General features: G+C 43.2%; 2 protein-coding genes across 4 annotated transcripts; one reads left to right on the top strand and one right to left on the bottom strand.

The window, feature by feature from the left end:
* Positions 1-1,062: 1,062 nt before the first annotated feature.
* Positions 1,063-5,613, bottom strand: zdhhc6 (zinc finger DHHC-type palmitoyltransferase 6). 3 transcript variants are annotated; one of them, XM_068729300.1, is made up of 11 exons: positions 5,385-5,613; positions 4,085-4,635; positions 3,863-3,954; positions 3,545-3,704; positions 3,291-3,449; positions 3,127-3,180; positions 2,653-2,820; positions 2,410-2,451; positions 2,029-2,174; positions 1,838-1,884; positions 1,063-1,746 (listed from the first exon to the last, which is right to left on the bottom strand). In XM_068729300.1, exons 2-11 carry the CDS (start codon positions 4,349-4,351, stop codon positions 1,646-1,648), a joined length of 1,236 nt encoding a protein of 411 aa, XP_068585401.1. In that variant the 5' UTR covers positions 4,352-4,635; positions 5,385-5,613; the 3' UTR covers positions 1,063-1,645. The 3 variants fall into 3 exon arrangements, with proteins under 3 accessions (XP_068585401.1, XP_068585399.1, XP_068585400.1); XM_068729298.1 differs by having other exon boundaries at positions 2,029-2,177; positions 5,385-5,612; XM_068729299.1 differs by lacking the exon at positions 5,385-5,613 and adding an exon at positions 4,749-4,951 and having other exon boundaries at positions 2,029-2,177.
* A 91-nt stretch (positions 5,614-5,704) lies between these two features.
* Positions 5,705-12,796, top strand: vti1a (vesicle transport through interaction with t-SNAREs 1A). The gene is made up of 4 exons (XM_068729185.1): positions 5,705-5,883; positions 9,553-9,611; positions 10,520-10,630; positions 12,710-12,796. Exons 1-4 carry the CDS (start codon positions 5,790-5,792, stop codon positions 12,794-12,796), a joined length of 351 nt encoding a protein of 116 aa, XP_068585286.1. The 5' UTR covers positions 5,705-5,789.
* The last annotated feature ends 6,013 nt before the right edge of the window (positions 12,797-18,809 follow it).

Raw genomic sequence — 18,809 nt, 5'->3', positions numbered from 1 at the left:
GTGAAGCTGGGTTGGATCGTCACGTGACGTTTTAGTCGATTGGTTTAGGGGAGAAACAGCTGGGGAGTCTGGGACATGTAGTCATTTAAACTGCTGTAGCACGGAGGAACCAGAAACAAGTATTTTGATACATTTTTTAAACTGTCTATATATATATGTATTATATATTTATACATAATATATATAGACAGTGTATAATATATATATGTATGATATACTATATATAATACATATATAATATAATATGTATATATATATATATTATATATATATATGTATATTATAGTTAAACTATTAAATTTGTTTTGACAGATGAGGCAGATAAAACATAGTAAAACGAATAAAACAAATTAAATATATAAATAACTAATAGCCTGGTGACGAAAGTGCCCCCCCCCATTTCCTTTTACAAACAACGTACACACCTGTTAAGACGAGACAATATTCAAACAGGTTGTTCCAAGGCAACGCCTTAAGCTTCCAAGGAACTTCAAATTCCTATTTGTTGGTCCTCAGGCTGTGCATGTGCACGGTAAGTGTATCAAAGTTATATTATGCAAATATTTAGTAATCCTCCTTGTGCATACTTTTGTTTATGTAGTAAGCATACTTAAGTTAGTAGCAATCACCACATCAACTCCTATCAAACATGACTGACTTGCCTGATATCAGACAGGTTTGAATGAAAAAAACAAAATAGAGATTAAAAAGATGTAATTGTGTATTTAGGAGTTCATGGTTAAGGTTAACGTAGGAGCACTTTCTGATTGCACCTAAAATAGTGGATCCGAAGATATGTGAATGAACATTTTTGTTAAATTTTTTATATAGTACAATGTTAAAGTAACACCCAGTTGCCAATCAGTGTAAACCTGACAATGTAGAACGATGGAATTAAGTTAAAATTAGTAAGATGAACGCATAAGAATCCTAAACTCATGTGGAACACTAACAATTACATAAATGCCAAATGAATATTTTAAATTGAGCCTGAGGCACTTAAGAAATGAACATGCATTAAAACAACGTAGAGTAATCACAAGGATAGAGGCAAAAAGCGACTCTAGCGGAAGATTTTTTTTTAATTTTCAATTCATAGTTTGAGGCCAACAATTTTTACAAAAAATAATAAAGAGAAATTAAGTGTTATCTCCATACTGTAGAAAGAGTTGCATGAAGATGTCCCGGGGGTTAGCTGGGGCAGAGGCATTGCATAATTAGCAAAAAGACAGACCACAACACAAGTAAAAACGACAGATTCAAGTAAAAAGTCATGTAATTACAATGAAGTCACATTAAAGCCTGGTGGCAATTCTTAGAAATTAAGACTCTTGCTGGGTTTCACTGTTGGTCAGAGGAGTCAAACTGAAGCCACGGGACCGGTTCCTCTCGTCAACTGCGTCCTCCTCTTCAGGACGAGTGACTGACAGCGACGCGCTCGGTAAGACTCGGTGAACTATGTTGCCTTTAAAAAATTCAAGTTGGTATTGAAGTGTGAGAAGTTTGAATCAAAGTATGAAGTTCTTGACGATGGGCCTGCAGCTTTTGAGGCGTGACATCTTTTAGTGGATGTGCGTCGTTTATGAACGCGGACACACGCCTTTTGATCAGTTTAACTCCCCTGCTCTACATAAAGCCAAGCGTGTTAGTTTGCTTTCTTATCGCCGGTGCTGTCGCTGGCAGCTGTGTCGTAATGGCACTTCTCCACACATCTCCTTGGAAACCATCCCCTTACACGATCCCCCCCTGAAAGCCAAGAAAACGGAGAGAACGGATCCGTTACACACTTGTGTTTTCGATGAATTAAAATAAGAAATTAAGTCAAACCACATCTCACCGCTTATATGCCCCTCATTCAAAACTTTGTCTCCATACATCCACCATCTAGAAGGAAAGAAAAACTAAAATTAGGAGAATTCTAACGGACAAAAACAATGCTGGTCCATTAACTTCAGACTACAACAAATGCATAAAAAGGGACAAACAACCATGGCGGCTGTATTTTCTGTTCAGCCCGAATGAACTCACTTGGTGCCGCGAGTGGCCAGGATGGTGTCCCCCTTGTTGAGGGGGATCCTGGGCTCTTCGGTGCAGGGGGTTCTGAAAAAGGTCTGGAGACCTTTGCTCAGCGGGCAGCACGCTCCGTTATAGTCCTCCACCGCCTGGTACTGGACCTGCTGGCCGAGGCACACGACATATCTGGTTATTCTACTGCTCCGACCGCAACCTGAACTCAAGGCCAGATACAAGCGCGTGTTTATAAAGTCGTGGTCTTTAATCTTAACGCATTAAAACGTCGGACTCCATTTCTGACAATCTGTACTCCATATTAGTGTTTTTAAGTACAGCCGGTAGCCTTTGTTGCTTGAAGATGAATGTATTAAATCAACAGATCTGACAGGTACTTACACTTCTCACTCGCTTATCAGCTTTCTGCTTCAGTTGCTCAATCTGTTCAAAGAGGAACGAGACGATTAACGTCCCTATTGTTCGACAATGTATCTTACAACACCGACTGCCTAAACTGCTTTTAAAACATTCTACAAAATAAAACATAATTTTATCATTAAACATGCGAAGAAGAAGAACAGTATCAGAAAAATAAAAACAGCATTGAATGCATCCCCCGACTCGACAACAAACTGAACCTACAGTTAAGGTGTGCTGGTGACACTTGGGATGGACTGGCCATTCGATGCCGTCACCCTTGGGCGTCCCTGACCACGTGAACACTTGCTTGAAGTTCAGCCAGCGGGTGCCGAGGTCGTACGGGAAGGTGAAGTCCTCCCCTGTTTGGTAGTGCTGTATTCTGTCTTTGGCCTAGAGGGAGACACAGAGAGCGGTAGCGTGCGCGTCAACGGGATTGTGTGGGCGGGCCGGTGTCAAGTTTCTGTAATTAGTCCACTCTGCTGTGCGACGGATGATCCTGGAATGCGTGTGGATTACTGTCATGAAAGTGACATTTTCAATTGAAAGCACTTTGACAATGAAGTGTTCAAAAACATGTTAGGGATTATAAATCCCTAGCTTATCTTTTGTAGATGAAACAATAAGAAATACAAAAAGCCATCCGTCACAAATTCCACTGACATCACAAAACAGAGAAATGAAAAGAGACATCCTGACCTTTTCCTCGATCCAGGACTCGATCGAGGTCTTGTTTCGAAGGATGACTTTCATCTGAAAAAGGACAGACTATTTCAATACAATAAATGCTTGGCTTTTGAATCGTTAACGCCGAAATGCCAACGTTAAATATCCAACAGCTCGTGTGAATCGTAAACACGTACCTGTATGAAGAAAAGCATGCCAACGGCAATAGTGGTGCCCAGTGCCAAGCCTAAGGCAAACAGTGTGGCAGCAAAGGCGGGCACACTGAACGGCATGAGAGGCTGGAACTGACGCACGGCGCTCATATCAATCTTCACAGTGCTCCACCCGAATGATATCTGCAGCGAGGAAAAAAGAACACAGCTTGTCAGTATCAAACGATAAACGCGGCGGCGGCAATAGGCCGGTGCGGCGGGGTAGGGAGACCACCGACCCTCTCGTATAGCTGCGTGTACATGGTCATGATGAAGATGATGGCGGCGTGCGAGCAGCCCAACGGAGCCAGCAGCAAGAAGCTGGTGAAGTAGGCGTGGTTCAGGTGGCCGCAGCAGTTGTTGATCCAGGGGCAATGGTGGTCCATCTTCATCACGCACCTGGGGGGAGGCAGAGGAGGAGGAGGAGTGTCCAGTTTGGCGTGCCAGAAACACCTTTCGTTATTTTCTAGGTAAATTAGTGCCGTCCCTGTGCGCTTTTATCTTCTTCACACAGATGAGAGACAACATACTTTTACCTTCGTAGTAAATGTACCTACCTGTTACACTTGCGACAATGGTGGGACCTGGGGGCCTTGTACCCTTGGCAAACTCTGCAGTACTGTAGGTACTGGGCATCCTGTTGAGTCTCCTGTTTCGGGATAAACAAATAAGTTACATTTCTCGAAGTAACATCTTTCCTATGACTAATGGTTTCACTCTTATCTACATGAACAAACGCCAACGATTAAAAGCCTTTTATCCTTATCGGGAACCCTTACTGGTTTCCAGCCAAGAGGAATGTATCCAGGTCCACCAAACATAGCGTTGAAGTAGTTGTAGAGGATGAGGACAGTCCAGTTGAGGAGCATGATGAAGTTGATGCTGCCTCCTGTAGTGTCTAGCGGCCAGTACCAGATGATGGAGTCCAGGATGGCCATCGTGGAGCATATCGCAATGACGGACAGGGCTATGATCGGACCCCAGTGGCACAATCTTCGAACCTCATGGAGGTTCTGAAATGTCACAAAAGTTGACAGGAAATTCATCTTTCCGCCACAAGGTAAGTTGTAGTATTTTGGTTGAGTTCCTGAAATGTATCGACGAGTTACTTTTTTTTTTTTTTTTCCTCTTCCCCTCAGCTATTTTGCAAAGTCAGCAGTGCAGAGGATGCACATGTTTTTGCTCGTCTTCTGAGTACCCAGCAGCTGGCCTGGTCTTGGGTCACTGGGGCTCTCCCTGTCCCATTGTTTCTTGCCCTGGCAAAGAGCAGCATCCTCTCCTGCCAATCTTTCGGAGCACACTATCCTTGTGACGGACTCAAATTCCCCATCTAAGAGAAGGAGAGAGAGAGAGACATTTTTAAAAAAAACATCCACGATGGATCACTCAATCCAACGTTATCTATCAAGTGGCCAAGTTTGCGTAACATCAGTCCAAACACACCTAAACGAATGCAGTGACGTGTAACAGCCCTGCTAAAAAAATCATACTGTCATGGAGGTTATAATGTCATTAACAGAGGTTTTGATTGAACAGTTTGGAGACGTTGAAGTGTATTCAAATATTTCCAATACTTCAGCATCAGTAACTTTCGGAGATAACTAACGATAGCTTTAACAAGTAGCTTATTAGCTAATTAAAAGCTAACTAAACGGGAGCACATGATACATTAAAGCAGCTCGAGGGTGTATTTCTTCATTAACTCTCACTAGGTGCAACAGCCATAGCATTTACCCAACAAACTAATTAACTTCTATTACCAAGCTTAGCTAATTCACATTGTATTACAGCGTTAGTTATACGCACGCGTTACAATGACACCACTTTGCTAAAAAAATAAATATATGAAACAAAAACATTTGTATTCGGGTTTTGGCACCGGGGCTAACAGTAGTTAGCTAGCTAGCTAGCTAGCTTGTTAGCCAGCTTGACAAGACCAACGGCTGGATTTCTGCCACAACGTGCACACTAGAAACACGGATGACAACGTATTTTAAAGACATGTCGATTGTTCAGCGGTACACGTATGTTCACATGTTGTACGGAGGGAGCGAAAAACTGTCACTTTAAATTACCAACCTGTCCACTTCCTTGGTTTTTTTTTTTTTCTTCTTCTTCAATTTCTTCTTGTGTACAGAGAGGAACCTTTCTCATGGTGTCTCAGGAAATAGTACCCTCAACCGCCTTGTGGACATTTTTTTCTTCTTAAATCTAAGCACATTGTCACTCAAACCATCAAATAATTCACAAAAAAAAAGAAAATCTAGCACTATTTCTTCACGTGCGGCAAAAATAAAACCCAGTTGACATTTTCTATTCACTAGCTGATTCGTGTTCGGCGTCGGAATAATAAAAAATAAAGTCGTGTTCCTTGTCGAGCACGTTATACTGTGACTCAAGGAAGGGACTCCATTCGGGACTTGTTGTTATTATCATCCTGAGCTAACCTAAGAAAGCCACCTGTTTTAAAACCTAAACGTCAACATGTCGTCAGACTTTGAAGCCTACGAGCAGGACTTCGGAACCATTACGGCAGAAGTGACGAACAAAATTGGCAGAATCCCCAAACTAAGCGGAGGTGAGGCAGTAAAAACTTAACCTAAATCAGTTAGCCGGAGCTAGCTATCGGTTAGCTGGCATTCCTCAGCTGAGAAGGCTAGCTAACGGTAGTTAATGTCGCGTTACTGTACTCGTGTTATTTCATCCATTCACCGTATTGTCTTCGTGTAGAAGACGTATCGCACTAAAGGTGAACCGCGTATGTAAGAGGGTGAATCACGTGCTGCTGGTTGGCTTAATGGCTTGGCATGACATTAATGGATTTAGACAAAAATTAGAACGAGTGTAAACACTGTGCTTAGTGGCAAATACAATCTCATGTTAATGTGTAAATGCATTTATTGTTTGTTTCTCTATGTCAGCCAAATGACCATTCAAAGTGTTCGAATGGGAATCGAGTCAAAATCAGTTGTTTCCTTTTTTTTCTTTGATTTGCTGTAATAGAAATATGTTTTTTCTTGTATTCTCCACATGGATTAATACACTGATGTACAGTATGTTGACACTGTTTCTTACTGGCTGCCCCGAATATTTCAGGTGGTTTATTATTTGTGTTGTCGGACAAACGCATGTTCATTACCAATGCAACCAATGTCTTGTGTAGTTGTTGTTGACAACTTTTTATTTGTCTTAAAAGTTGTCAACAATTTGTGATGCGTCCCACACAGAATGTTTCCTTTTTATTCTATAGGTTTTGTTTCTTGTTCATCTATCTAAATATTTATTTTTCATATTTAGGTCACAGATGATAATTAAAGTTATGGACGAGCAGTTGATTGCAGCATAGTAATTGCGTGATACAAACTGCACAGAATTCCCTTTCCCCGATTTTTAAAAACGTGTGTCTCTCAAAGTGGAGCTGACGCACCTGTTTTACTCAGCCCGTTGGGACCATTATTATTTTATATTATTATTATTATATTATTGACCATTGGGCCATTAAAAAACGTACGTTATCTCTGAGCAGCCATTGTGCCGTTATCACACAGTTGTGATCTGTGGCTTATTTGTCCACAGATCAAAGTACTGCTTTTGCACTTGCCTTATAAATCACAGTTGGCAGTGGAGGTAAAATAGTCGTCAAGTTTGCATTTTTCAAAATATGTAACGGAGAAAGAGATCCTTTTCTTAATCTACCAGACAGTTTTGTTGCAGTGTGAAATACACTGCATGCTTTTTTTAAAAATAAGATCAACTGTACAAAGCCAGGAAGACGGCCTACCATGGATATTAGAACGACTGCGACATGTATGCAGTGGCCTTGGCTAAACTGTATTGTACACGACTGAGGACTGCGAGTAGGTTTTTCTTTCCGTTTCGACTGCTAAAAACTCCAATCCAGCCCTTACTTGGAGCAGTTATCTCAGGCTTGCTCATTGGTTTTTCAAAGGGCCCCGCCTCACACAAAACCTCGCCCAGCCGAACATGTCTGGTGTGGAATTGGCATCTTTTGAAGACTCTTTGGCAGCCCGTTCCACAGCGTAGTTCCACAGCGTAGTTCCACAGCGTAGTTCCACAGCGTAGTTCCACAGCGTAGTTCCACAGTGCGTCCTCTCGCCATCTGTTGACTGTGTCAGAGTAAAAAAAAAAAAAAAAGCCCGTATGAATATGCACAAAGCCAGGAAACGCATTAGAACCACAAGTAGCCGTTCGACGTCTTCTGCCACCAACAGAATAGTTTACGGTGCAATTTCAATTCCCTTCCTTCTCATTACGGGGTTTTCTTCTTTCCTTTCTTAATTCCCTCTGGCTCTTCTTCCTGAAGTGGATGAATTTATTTTATTTTTTTTTCCCGTGTGGTTTGACAGCCCTCCATTTAATACATTAATATAACTCCAGACAAAAGGGCCTTTGTCATTGCTGTTGTTGTATTTCTCCATTTCACATGTGCACAATTGCTGATAATGGCCGAGGCGTGTGGGAAGAATGCCCTTCACTGCCTTCATTTATGTAACAATCAAATGCATGTGAATGTTTATATATTTATTTGTTACCATCCCCCCCAAAAACCTAAGGTTCAAGAACTATTTGAATAAGAATACAATGACATGTTCGGCCTTGTTCCATGAAACATGAATGCCATGTTTTCACCTTTTTGAGTGTTTACGAAGAGAGATTTCCTGTCAATCATTGCAACTCAAATAGAATATATATATATATATATATATATATATATATATATATTTATATATTTATTTATTTATTTGCCATGCCCTACTTCTTCTTTATTTGCCTTACTTCTGTGTACAAAACTTCTCATCTGTAAATATCCATATATATTTCACAGCTCTCCAGAGTTTGAGCCAGAGAGCTCCTTCTCCACTTCCAGCCTGCGGCTGTTTACTGTGTGCGTTGCCAGGTTGGACACGGGTTTTAAAAATGAATTTGAGGACCGGCAAAAGTTTGATGTTGGCCCTCGGTGCCTGAGAAATGAACATTTTTGGGCTTAGATTGTTTTGATGATATCGCAGTCCAACAACTAATAAATAGCCTTGTGAACCCGAAAAGAAGTATATACACAACGCATCAGAAGTGGAGTCGATTTAAAGGGTTTTCACACTGTGACAGTGACACAACACAGTGTGTGTGTGTGTGTGTGTGTGTGTGCGCGCTGTCGATGGACACTACAGCTGCTCACAGCTGGATGGAGTTAAAACTCTTAAATCTTAAAACAATTTTGTTTTTATCTTTCTAATATTTCACTAGCAGTGAAAACATTCCGATGTTGCAGTTTGACTCACGTCCATTGTTACATGTATTTAATACATTTCTGTGTTTTTAATAATTTTTGTTTACCGTCTGCTAACCCACTTTAATATGCAGATCAGTTTTGTTGTGTATAGAGTTATTATATAGTATGAATTTGGGACATAACCTACTGGTAACATCTGTACTCTTTCTGCTACACATCAAAATGTCTGCTGTGAAAAATGCATTTCCACATTTCAAACATTTGAGAGTTTGTAACCTTTTTCTTGATATATGGCTTTAACGATGACTCGGTAATTAATCCGACTATAGCTCAAATTAACCATTTTTTCCCATTTATTTCAACATTTTGACACGTTTTCTCTGTTTAAGTCATGTTGTGTTGACGATGCTCCATCGCTGATCGACCGGACCACACCTCCACGTGTTCCTGTGGGTCCACTCTCGTGGCAAAGACCAGTTCTTCGACGCGCACAAATGAAGTGGTAGCGTCGCTGCCCTTTTTTTTATTTTTTTTATTTATTGTTTTAAATAACGACGGGATGCACCGTGTTTTTTTTATTTTTTTTACGGCCTTGCAAGTTGTAATGAGTTTCAAATGGGTGATGTGGAAGAGCAGAGCCACGCGGCGAGGTGCGGATCATCCTGAGTGGGACTCGTACTTCTGGCAAGTGAGCAAAGCTGACACCTCCCTTTCCCTTTTTGAGTTGGCACGAGGTGTCTCACCGCTCCTCCAACGAAAAAACCCAACAAAGGGCCTCATAGACGCCAATAACTAAGAGACATCAAATGTCGGCTCCGTCGTGTAGAGAGAATGTGTAAATATATCTTCAAATGTGTCCTCGTGTGTTGTTTTCTCCCAGTCTTTCTTTCTCTCTCTCCCCCCCTCCCCCGTTTGCGGGGGAGTTAGGTTGTTGTCACGAAGCGCTGTTCTTCTGTCGGCTGATCAATATGTTGCTGTTTTTTCTCTCGCTTTCAGACGAGAAGACACAGCTGGTTCTAAATGTCGACAAACAGCTTGAAGAAGTCAGAGAGTTGGTACGTCTTTGATCAGTAATTTTCCTCCTCTTCCCATTTCCTAAATAATGAATTTGTGTGGAATGGAGGGAGGGGACAATTTTCCCTGGCACCAGACAACAGCACCTGTATTATCCCGGTGGTGACATGACATGCCGACACACACACACACACACACACACACACACACACACTTCACATGGCGGAAAGGAGGCTTCCTCCTCACATGATTACTCTCCAGTAATCTGCTTTTAAGTGACACCCCCGTGACACATTTCAAGCCATTACCTTGAGGTGGGAGTCTTCATGTTGCTGTTTAAGAATGAGCAAAGTCACCCGACAGAGACAAATTGTTGTCGCGGTTGTCTTGTTATGTCACGGTGATTAGTTTCACTCCCAGCCCGCCTCAGAGAGACCTGTCTAGCCGCGCGTCAAATGTACGTTTACTGCATTCGCGGTGACATCGTTGGGCCCCGCGCACGTCGCCCGCAATGATCGCGGCGCTCGTGTATATTTTTTGATTGTGTGTATTTATTTGCGGAACGAGCCTCCCTGCCTCGCGACTTGTATCACGGCTGAGTGACGCGAGCGGGAGGCCTTTTTTCTCCTTGCAATCAACACGGAGCATATTGAAGATAATCAGAAAGTTTCACGTTTCCAGAGTTGTCACAAATTCAGATTTTGTTGTCGTAGAAATGCGACATTAACAGAAATGTATTGATGGTAAGAGGATGATCATCGGAGGATAGGGAGGCCTAGATTTTCTTTTAGTATCTGTTCAAGAGCGCTATGAAAAGTTAAAAGTGCACATTTCACCAGGTTGTATCTTAACATTGTAATGTAAAGTGGATCAGAGTGAGCTCTAGACCTGTTAGTTCTGGGATGTAAAGTGTTTGTTAAATTATCTGAGTTAAACTGCTGGTTTTCAGCTGGAGCAGATGGACCTGGAGGCGCGGGAGATCCCCATCCAGAGCCGGGCCATGTACAACAGCAGGCTGAAGAGCTACAAGCAGGAGATAGAGAAGCTGGAGAAAGACTTCGTGAGTAACTTTAACGCCTTCTAACATATATGTGTGTGTGTGTGTGTGTGTGTGTATGTATGTATATATATATATATATATATATATATATATATATATATATATATATATATATATATATATATATATATATACACACTACAAATAAAAAAGCATTTACAAAATGATCTTTTAAAGTGTGGTTTTCAAAATGTGCATCTGTGTGGCAACACCCTAATCATGTATACAACATACTGTAGTTATAAGTGTCACCTTTTCAAATCCCTCGTGGTTTACATGCACATCCAATGTCTCTCTGTCTCTGTCTCTGTCTCTGTCTCTCTCTCTGTCTGTCTTTCTCAGTCTCTGTTTCTCTCTCTGTCTCTCTCTGTCTTTCTCAGTCTCTGTCTCTCTCTCTGTCTCTCTCTCTCTTTCTCTGTCTCTCTCTGTCTCTCTCTCGCTCTCTCTCTCTCTCTCTCTTTCTCTGCCTCGCTCTGTCTCTCTCTCTTTCTTTCTCTCTCTCTTTCTCTCGCTCTCTGTCTCGCTCTCTGTCTCTCTCTCTCTCTGTCTCGCTCTCTGTCTCTCTCTCTCTCTTTCTCTCGCTCTCTGTCTCGCTCTCTGTCTCTCTCTCTCTCTCTCTCTCTCTCTCTGTCTCTCTCTCTCTCTCTCTCACACAAACCGTCCTACTCTGAAGCTCAGCGGTGGTTCCACCGAGGTTAATTCTGAGTTCCTATTTGAACTTGCCAGCGATGTCTATTGAGAACAGCTTGTGTTTGTGTTTGTGTTGTTGCTGCAGAATCTGGCCTTGTTTAGTAATTCATAAATGTCTGTATGTCAAAGTGTTAATAAACAGCCCGGTCTAGTTTAGTCCACACTGCTGTCTATACCAACTATACTAACTCAAGGCCTTTCACTTCATCAATAGAAATGAGTCATTATGGGATATAATTCCAATGCTTGCTGGTGTTCGTTATACTTTTTGTAGCTCTTCCTATTACCCCAAGTCACTTTAGTTCCCTGTTTGTCTTTAATATGTACATGTGTGTGTCTTTAATGATCTCTTTATGTTTGTTCTGTTATTGTTTTGTGGTGCCGGTGCTCACAACACGATAATAAACCCGTAGTGTAAGTGCAACCGACCTTGATCTCGAGAGCACACGAGTCCTTCCACCAATCCAAACCTCTATCACTCATCACAACATTTACAGAACGTTTCCCTCCGAACCCATCGCAGAACAAACAAAGTAAGCGTGCGGAAACAATGCGTTTGGACGGGGGGGGGGGGTTGTATCGTGTGCTAGTGATCTGTGAGATGTGCTGCCTGAGATCACAGGAGGACATCTCCGTGCCAAGACGGTTTACTTTCCTCACCGCGGGCATTTAATTGGCTGACGATTAATCTTTAACTTTTCTTCTCCCCGACACTTACCGTTGCTTAATCATCAAGCGGTTATCGCCCGCTGAGGCTGATATCGGTGCAAATTTGACATGGCTTGCGTTTGTGTTCGTGGGCTCACGTTGGGGGGGGGGGGGGGGGAGGTAAGAAAGAATTACCTCCAAATCAAAATGTCACATGATTACTTGTCGAGGCCCGAGATGCTGAAATACAAGCAGTGAGTCCTAGTGGATTTAAACCAGGATCACCCACCTCAACGTCTACTTCTATCTGGTCTCCTGTAAAATGTGATGCGAGTGTTCAGAGGGCGAGAACTTCAGCCCCCTCAGATGTGCCTCAGATGTGCCAAATGCTACAGCCGAGCTCAGCCTCTCGCTTCCTGCGGGCCCAGGGAGGACATGGCGCTCTGCTCGGGGAAAAAAGGCGTCGAGTGGGGAAAAAAAAAAAAAAAAAGGCAATCTCCTTTTTCTTTTTAATGTAAAAAGCTCCGGCTTTGTTGTGCTTTCCGTGGATATCAAGGCCTTTCCACTCCCTCACTACCCGATTTCTCCCCCCCTCTCCCCAAACCCACCCCCTGCTGGTCTCCCACGGGTGTCCCCCCCCCCCCCCTTTAACCTGCTCTCTCATCCTCCCATTCACCCGTGGTTTGAAGTCTTCCTACCACCGGTGTGCCAGCTTGAGACCCCATTCCTGCTCCTTTCCAGACAGGGCCGGAGTCGACCCCCGGTAACCCGGCCATTTCATCCAGGAAGACAACTTATCAAACGGGCATCCCAGAGGTGCATCCGTGAGCTGTTTGTTGGCTCGGTTGACGGCTTCATTGCGGTAACGGAGGGGAGAGTGGGGATCTTTTTTTAAAGGTGCTGGGGTCGTGACAAACGGGGCAATGCGGCACCTAAAGGGGATGCCAAAAAAAGGCGAAGTAAGAGTGTGGAAAAAAAAAAGAAATTAGGAACAATGAAAATCCTATTTGATGGAGTCGGCTTGTCCTGGTCGGGGGGGGGGGGGAGCAGGGCGGCTCTTAGCGGCGGCTTTGATCAGGCAAAGAAGAGGTAAGCTTAATTTAATGAAATCTATCGGGTAAACAGAGCCGCCTGGCCTCAAAGGGCCGCACTCGGTCCATCCCGGTGGGGGTCTACAGACGTCTGCTGTGTCTCACAAAACACAATCCACTTTTTGAGGATGTGACTGGAATGATGCACCGCCGCGCTAATTGTAAGCGCGTGACGCCGCTGACACGGGCGTAATGAGGTGTCAGCCGCAAGCTGTCATTGGCTCGGAGATTTAGAGGTAATTTTTTGTCAGCCCTGGAAACTGTTGTCAGGACGCATTTCTTTTTTTTTTTAATATCAAAGCCTTTCCTTTCTTGCCATTTTCAAAGGTGTCCCATGTTGTATTGTTAGGTCTGTGCTTTTGAATATGTTTAATAAATAGCGGGAAAAAGTGTTCGTCTACCGCAGATTTCAGTGCACCTGAAGTTTGTCTTACTGGATTTTAAACCATCGGGTTCGATAAAGTGTTCAACTTTTCAGCTTGTTCTTCAACCTTAACACTGGTCACAAATATAAAAAGGTGCATCTGTGACTTCACTCCAAGCACAGCGAAGCTCCGAGTTCTGCTTCGTATTGTTTCTGCACGTATTTTCCATGCAGTCTCTCTCTTTTTACTTTGTGTGACTTCTACTTCGAGGCGTCAGCAGACCTCCCACTCGCGCCGCGGTCCTTCGTCTCTTTTTGCAGCAGATGGCGCCGTCGCTCTAAGAATCTTCTTCTTCTTCTGGAGCTACGAGACGGAGGACAATATTGGGCACATTTACCAATTACTTTGCCTTTCTGATGTACGAGTGGCCTTGCTATGATAAATCCTTCCACTTATTGCTATGCCTGACCTCATCCTTTATGCTTTCTAACATCATTTCACCAGAAACGTCCTTGTGGTAAAAGCCCCGTCTAATACAAAGTGCATTATATATATATATCATGTAGTCTTAACTTTATACATTCTCTTTAGTGTGTCGTCGCCCAGTCGAGCTCTGAAAGGTAACTCTGTGAATGAAATACCTCCTTTAGGGAAGCGTAACGTCTTTTTAAGATGATAAACATTTCATACCCTAACTCTCCAAATGAATCTCTGTGACTCTGGGTGTTTCCGCTAATATGTCCCCTCCCTGAGTTGTCTTTGCGGTGGCGAAGTGAAAGGTTATCTTTATTTAATTTTCAATAGCAGAAACACTTCTGGTCCCAATGTGAGAGGCTTTGTGTTCAGCGGGCCTCGACTCTCGATAAAGGTTAATTGGCCAGTCATTAAATATCACGAGGCTCTGACGAGGCTCATTGTTCGCCGCGTCACATTCTTCTGCCGTTAAGTGGACGCGGGGGTCAGCGGTGGTCAAGGCGGTGGTGGTAATGCGCCGAGGGATCCATTGAGTCGGATCAACCGGGGGCTGAATGGGAAGTTATTGTTGATTCGTCATAATATACCGCACACAGTACGTGTTTCGTTATCAAGCTTATCCTTTTTTGAAAATGCATATCGCCGCCCAGCATTTACGCGAGTCACCTGAAGCACTCCTCTTTGTAAAAGTACGGTTTGAAAAAAAATCAATACGGAGTGATTTTCTTTTCATTCCTAAGCTTTGTTTATTCCATCGTGGATATTTAAATAGTTGTGTTTTCTGATATTGAATCCCTTCACAGGGACACAACTGTCCCTTCCAGATTTCTGATTTGTTTTGAGTCACGGTCAGGTGCGACGTCTGGACCGTCCTCTTTTTATTTAAGAGCTTTCTTGGATGGAATGCCTCCTAATGTTTGCCCGGGGAGATAATTAACCCATCTCCAGAGAGTCGGCCAACCTTGAGACATCGAGCAGTTTACTTGCCAGGTACACGGAGGTGAGCTGTTTTCCGTGCACCTGGATATATCACTTTCATAGCTATAAGTGACCTTGAGCATCTTGATTCACGTGATACGAGTTAATACAATTAAGATCAGCGTTTTTATTCGCCGTCTCAAACGAGGCCGAGGCGTACGAACGTACCCCGTGGGTTTATTTGTTCCCCCGTCTCAGAATAAATTGACTTGTTGTAGCAGAACTAATGAACGACTCTTGACTCTACAGAACCCGGCTCGGGCTCTCGTCTTTCAGTTCTCGGCGAGAACGCGATCAGAAGTTTCCCATAAGCCTCTCTTTCCTGTTTCCAAAGCCCAGAGCTATTTGTTGCCTCTGCATCTGAAGGTCAGCCTGCGATCCGTTCATCATTTGCGATGAATTAACATCTCTGCAGGGTTCTTGAAATGCCATATAGAGTTTAGGGTATTGGCTCTATGTGCGTGCTTTCCGTTATTTACTCCTCACTCGAAGCGCACTGACACCTTGTTCTGTGTTTAGAGAACAGAACCCCCTAATGCAACCAAATAGATGAAGAGGAGGCTGCTCTTCATTTAGCCACCGCGGGAATGTTTACGTACAATTTTCTTTTTCTTTTTTAATTAGCGGTCACGGACAATCCAAGGTTGTGGAGACTATCCTAACTTTGGCTGACGGCGGCCGTAAACTCATTACGTTCGGCACAAATGAGGAAGGAAGAGTCTGCAAAGTCATTGAGCAGAAAGTTGTGCATTCGCTTTCAAATCGATGCTGTTTCTAACAGCCAGAATAATGCTGATAATTCTGTTGAGATTTCACGGTTTTGATGGGAGATTTTAGCACTAGTCGTGTTAAACACATTAGCGTAGTTGTAATCCATCTTGAAGGGTTCTAGTTGTTTGCCCCCCCCCCCCCTCGGCGACATGACAAACCACCATTAGTTGGATGTTAGACACTTTAAATCGCCTTAGGTTGCCATGGCTTACTTGTTCTTATTAAACACACAGATTGACTCTTCTCATGGGTTTTTCTTGCTTAACATCCCATCAATGACTCCGCGCTCTAATCACCGTCACTAGTTTCAGAAGGACTCCCATACACTTTCTCTCAGTGCAGATTTAAGATGTAAACAAATGGATCTCCTCCTCTACTTATGAACTGCGTCTTTCATTTGGAAGTTGTTGTGCACAGTGCGTCTTCCTTTTCGAGCCCTTTGTGGATTTTGTGGCGTCGGAGGCTTTTCCGTGTCTTTTTTACGGACGCGAAGATGGGATTCGTTTGTGGATTAGTCTCGTGTTGAAACCCTTTTTTTTTTTTTTGGCGGCAGCGGGTCACGTCTGGGTTGAAGGACGGTGTCGCCGTGAGGACAAAAGGGATGTGTTGTCCCAGAAGTTCCGTGTCCGTGAGACACAGTGTGCATGAGTTCTCCTATTCTTTTTGTTACTTTTTTTTAATGCATCGCATATCAATTAGCTTTATTGATGATTGATTGACATGTCTGTCAAGCTGAAAAACAGCCCTTTTGTCAAAGTCGGGTGGTCACTCCATGACTTGAGCATCAACAGGGATACACAGCAGTCTTCAACTCCACTTCCACTGCTACTATAAAAGTCTATTCTCAAATTTAACCCTTTTTTTTTTTTTAAAAGTGTTTATCGCTGTTATTAACGACCGCTAGAAGAATTACGGAGACTAAAAGTCTTTCCCTTGTTTACACCAGGCCTGGTTTCCAAAAATCCTCACGAATAAAATGTTTTGCAAACCATTTTTTATGAATACGATAAGTGTCGAGACAAGTGTCCCAGACGGAGAAGTGAGAGCACATTTCGGGGGGACATTTGCTTCCCTGTCATCCCGGTGAGTTTCATGGTCATTAACAGGATGAGTTCTTGTCAGTAGTCGACTCGCAGAAATCACATAGCATATCATTTGTAAGCAGATCACCCCCCCCCCCCCACGCTCCCTCTCCATCTCTTTATGTTCACACTTGTCTGTATGGGTGAGGTATCTGCATTATGCCTGGAGCACAGGGTTTCTTTTTTTTTTTTTTTGTTTTTTTTTTGTTTGGCGGTGTGCAAATTTCGGCCGTTATCCTTCCACGCGATCGATCCTCTCTCGCTTATCTCTCCTGGCCCCTTCCGAAGTCGCCGTGCTTCCACACACACACACACACACACACACACACACACACACACACACACACACACACACACACACACACACACTAACACACGCGCGCACACACACTGACAGCGATCAGTATAGCTTTCAGACGCTCGTCTGGCGGAGTCTGCCGCGACACGAAGGCTCTCCCAGGTCCCCCTCGCTGTCCTCGGGGCTTGTGTGATTGAGTGACTGGAGCGAGTGGGGGCCAAAGATAATAAGGGGGGGGGGAATATAAAGACATGGGGCGATGATGTGATAACACCCCCCTCTTCCCCCCCCCTCTACACCCCCTTTCCACCTCCCCGTCACTTCTCCCTCTGTTCTTCTTCCTGTCCTACCCCCGGTTTCCTTGCACCGAGCCTGTCCCACGCAGCACTGTAAACCAGAAGTGACATGTGACACCCACTCCCCAGTGATGTGCTGACAAGCGGGTACTAGAATAGGTGACACTGTTTTCTTTTTTTTCTTTTTTTTTTGCCAGACTGGCTTAAGTATGGCGAAGGCATTCATGAAGTATTTATGAAATACATTATGAATCATTGGGTCTGTGTCTGTGTGTGTGTGTGTTTCTTTTTCCTCTGTATTTTAGGCATTTGCTTTTTAATAAGTGAGCCTCGGAGAAGGACAGAGTGAAGGAGAGGGGTGAATAGAGGAAGGACTCTTTGCATTGCATCTTTGCTGGCGTTTCTTCCTGGTGTTTACACGTGTTTTTAACCCTGACGCTCGCACACAAACACAAACACACATGCGGACACACAATTAAAGTCGGGTTCCCACCTCTCATCCTAAGTGTTTCTAATGAGGGAGCGTGTCAGAAAGAAAGGGAACGTGTTTTTGCTCTCAGCGACCGACAATTTTGTCTTTTTTTTTCTTCTTCTTTCCTGGTGTTTTTGAAGCCTGCAGTGGAATCTGCTGTGGCCTTGATCAGAATTACATTGTGGAAGATGAATTAGGGTTTCTTTTTCAATTATCCCAGAGGTTGGCCACCATTAGAGCATCGGCCTGCTCCTGCAGTGAGACTAAACTCTTTTATTTATTTATTTATTTATTTTTTGTTCCCATCATTACCACGGAGCACTTGTTTGTTCTGCGTTGTCAAACTTCTTATTTCAGAAATGATCCGTTTCACAGAACACAGGCTCTGCTTTTAAGCACCAAAATGGCCAAGAATCCTTCAAGACCTTTTGCCTATTTCAGAAAACAATGTAATTTTAAAATAGCTCATTAAATGGATGTGATTTGTTTACTTTTTACTCCACAGTTTTTTATATTTTCTGCTACTTTTTCTTTTGAATAATGAACTGCAGATGTTACTTGCGTGTTCATTTGTGTACACTTTTATTTTTATTTATTTTTTAATTGTGCTTCAGATGTGCAAACAACTCTTCTCTGTAGACTACAGTTTGCAATTTCCCCCTAAAATTTTTTTTTTTCTCGTAAATTCCAGTTAGAAAAGCCGCGGACTCCCGGGAAACTGGTAAGTGTATTGGGAAGTTCAGCAGGGCACATGTTGGAAGGGCTTTGGAAGGGGGCCTTACTGGCCTCATCAGCATTTGAATGTGTTCCGGCTACTGAAATAACAAAGTATACATAAATATATAGAGATAATGATCTGGCTAAGTCCCTATATGTGCTGCTGTATTCTTATGCTAATGGCGCGGCTATTCAGCGCCAACAATGGTCACATTACAAGTAAAGGCAGAGCACTGAAGGAGATAGTCTTCTGTGCGTGTCCACTGACGGACACGCACATGCTCAGCAGGCCCGACT

The sequence above is a fragment of the Cebidichthys violaceus genome, unplaced genomic scaffold, assembly GCF_023349555.1.
Source record: "Cebidichthys violaceus isolate CVI_PGR_0920_01 unplaced genomic scaffold, fCebVio1.0.p SCAF_45, whole genome shotgun sequence".
Lineage (NCBI taxonomy): Eukaryota > Metazoa > Chordata > Actinopteri > Perciformes > Stichaeidae > Cebidichthys > Cebidichthys violaceus.
Note: the sequence above shows the minus strand (reverse complement) of the source record. Positions and strands in the feature narration are given on the sequence as shown.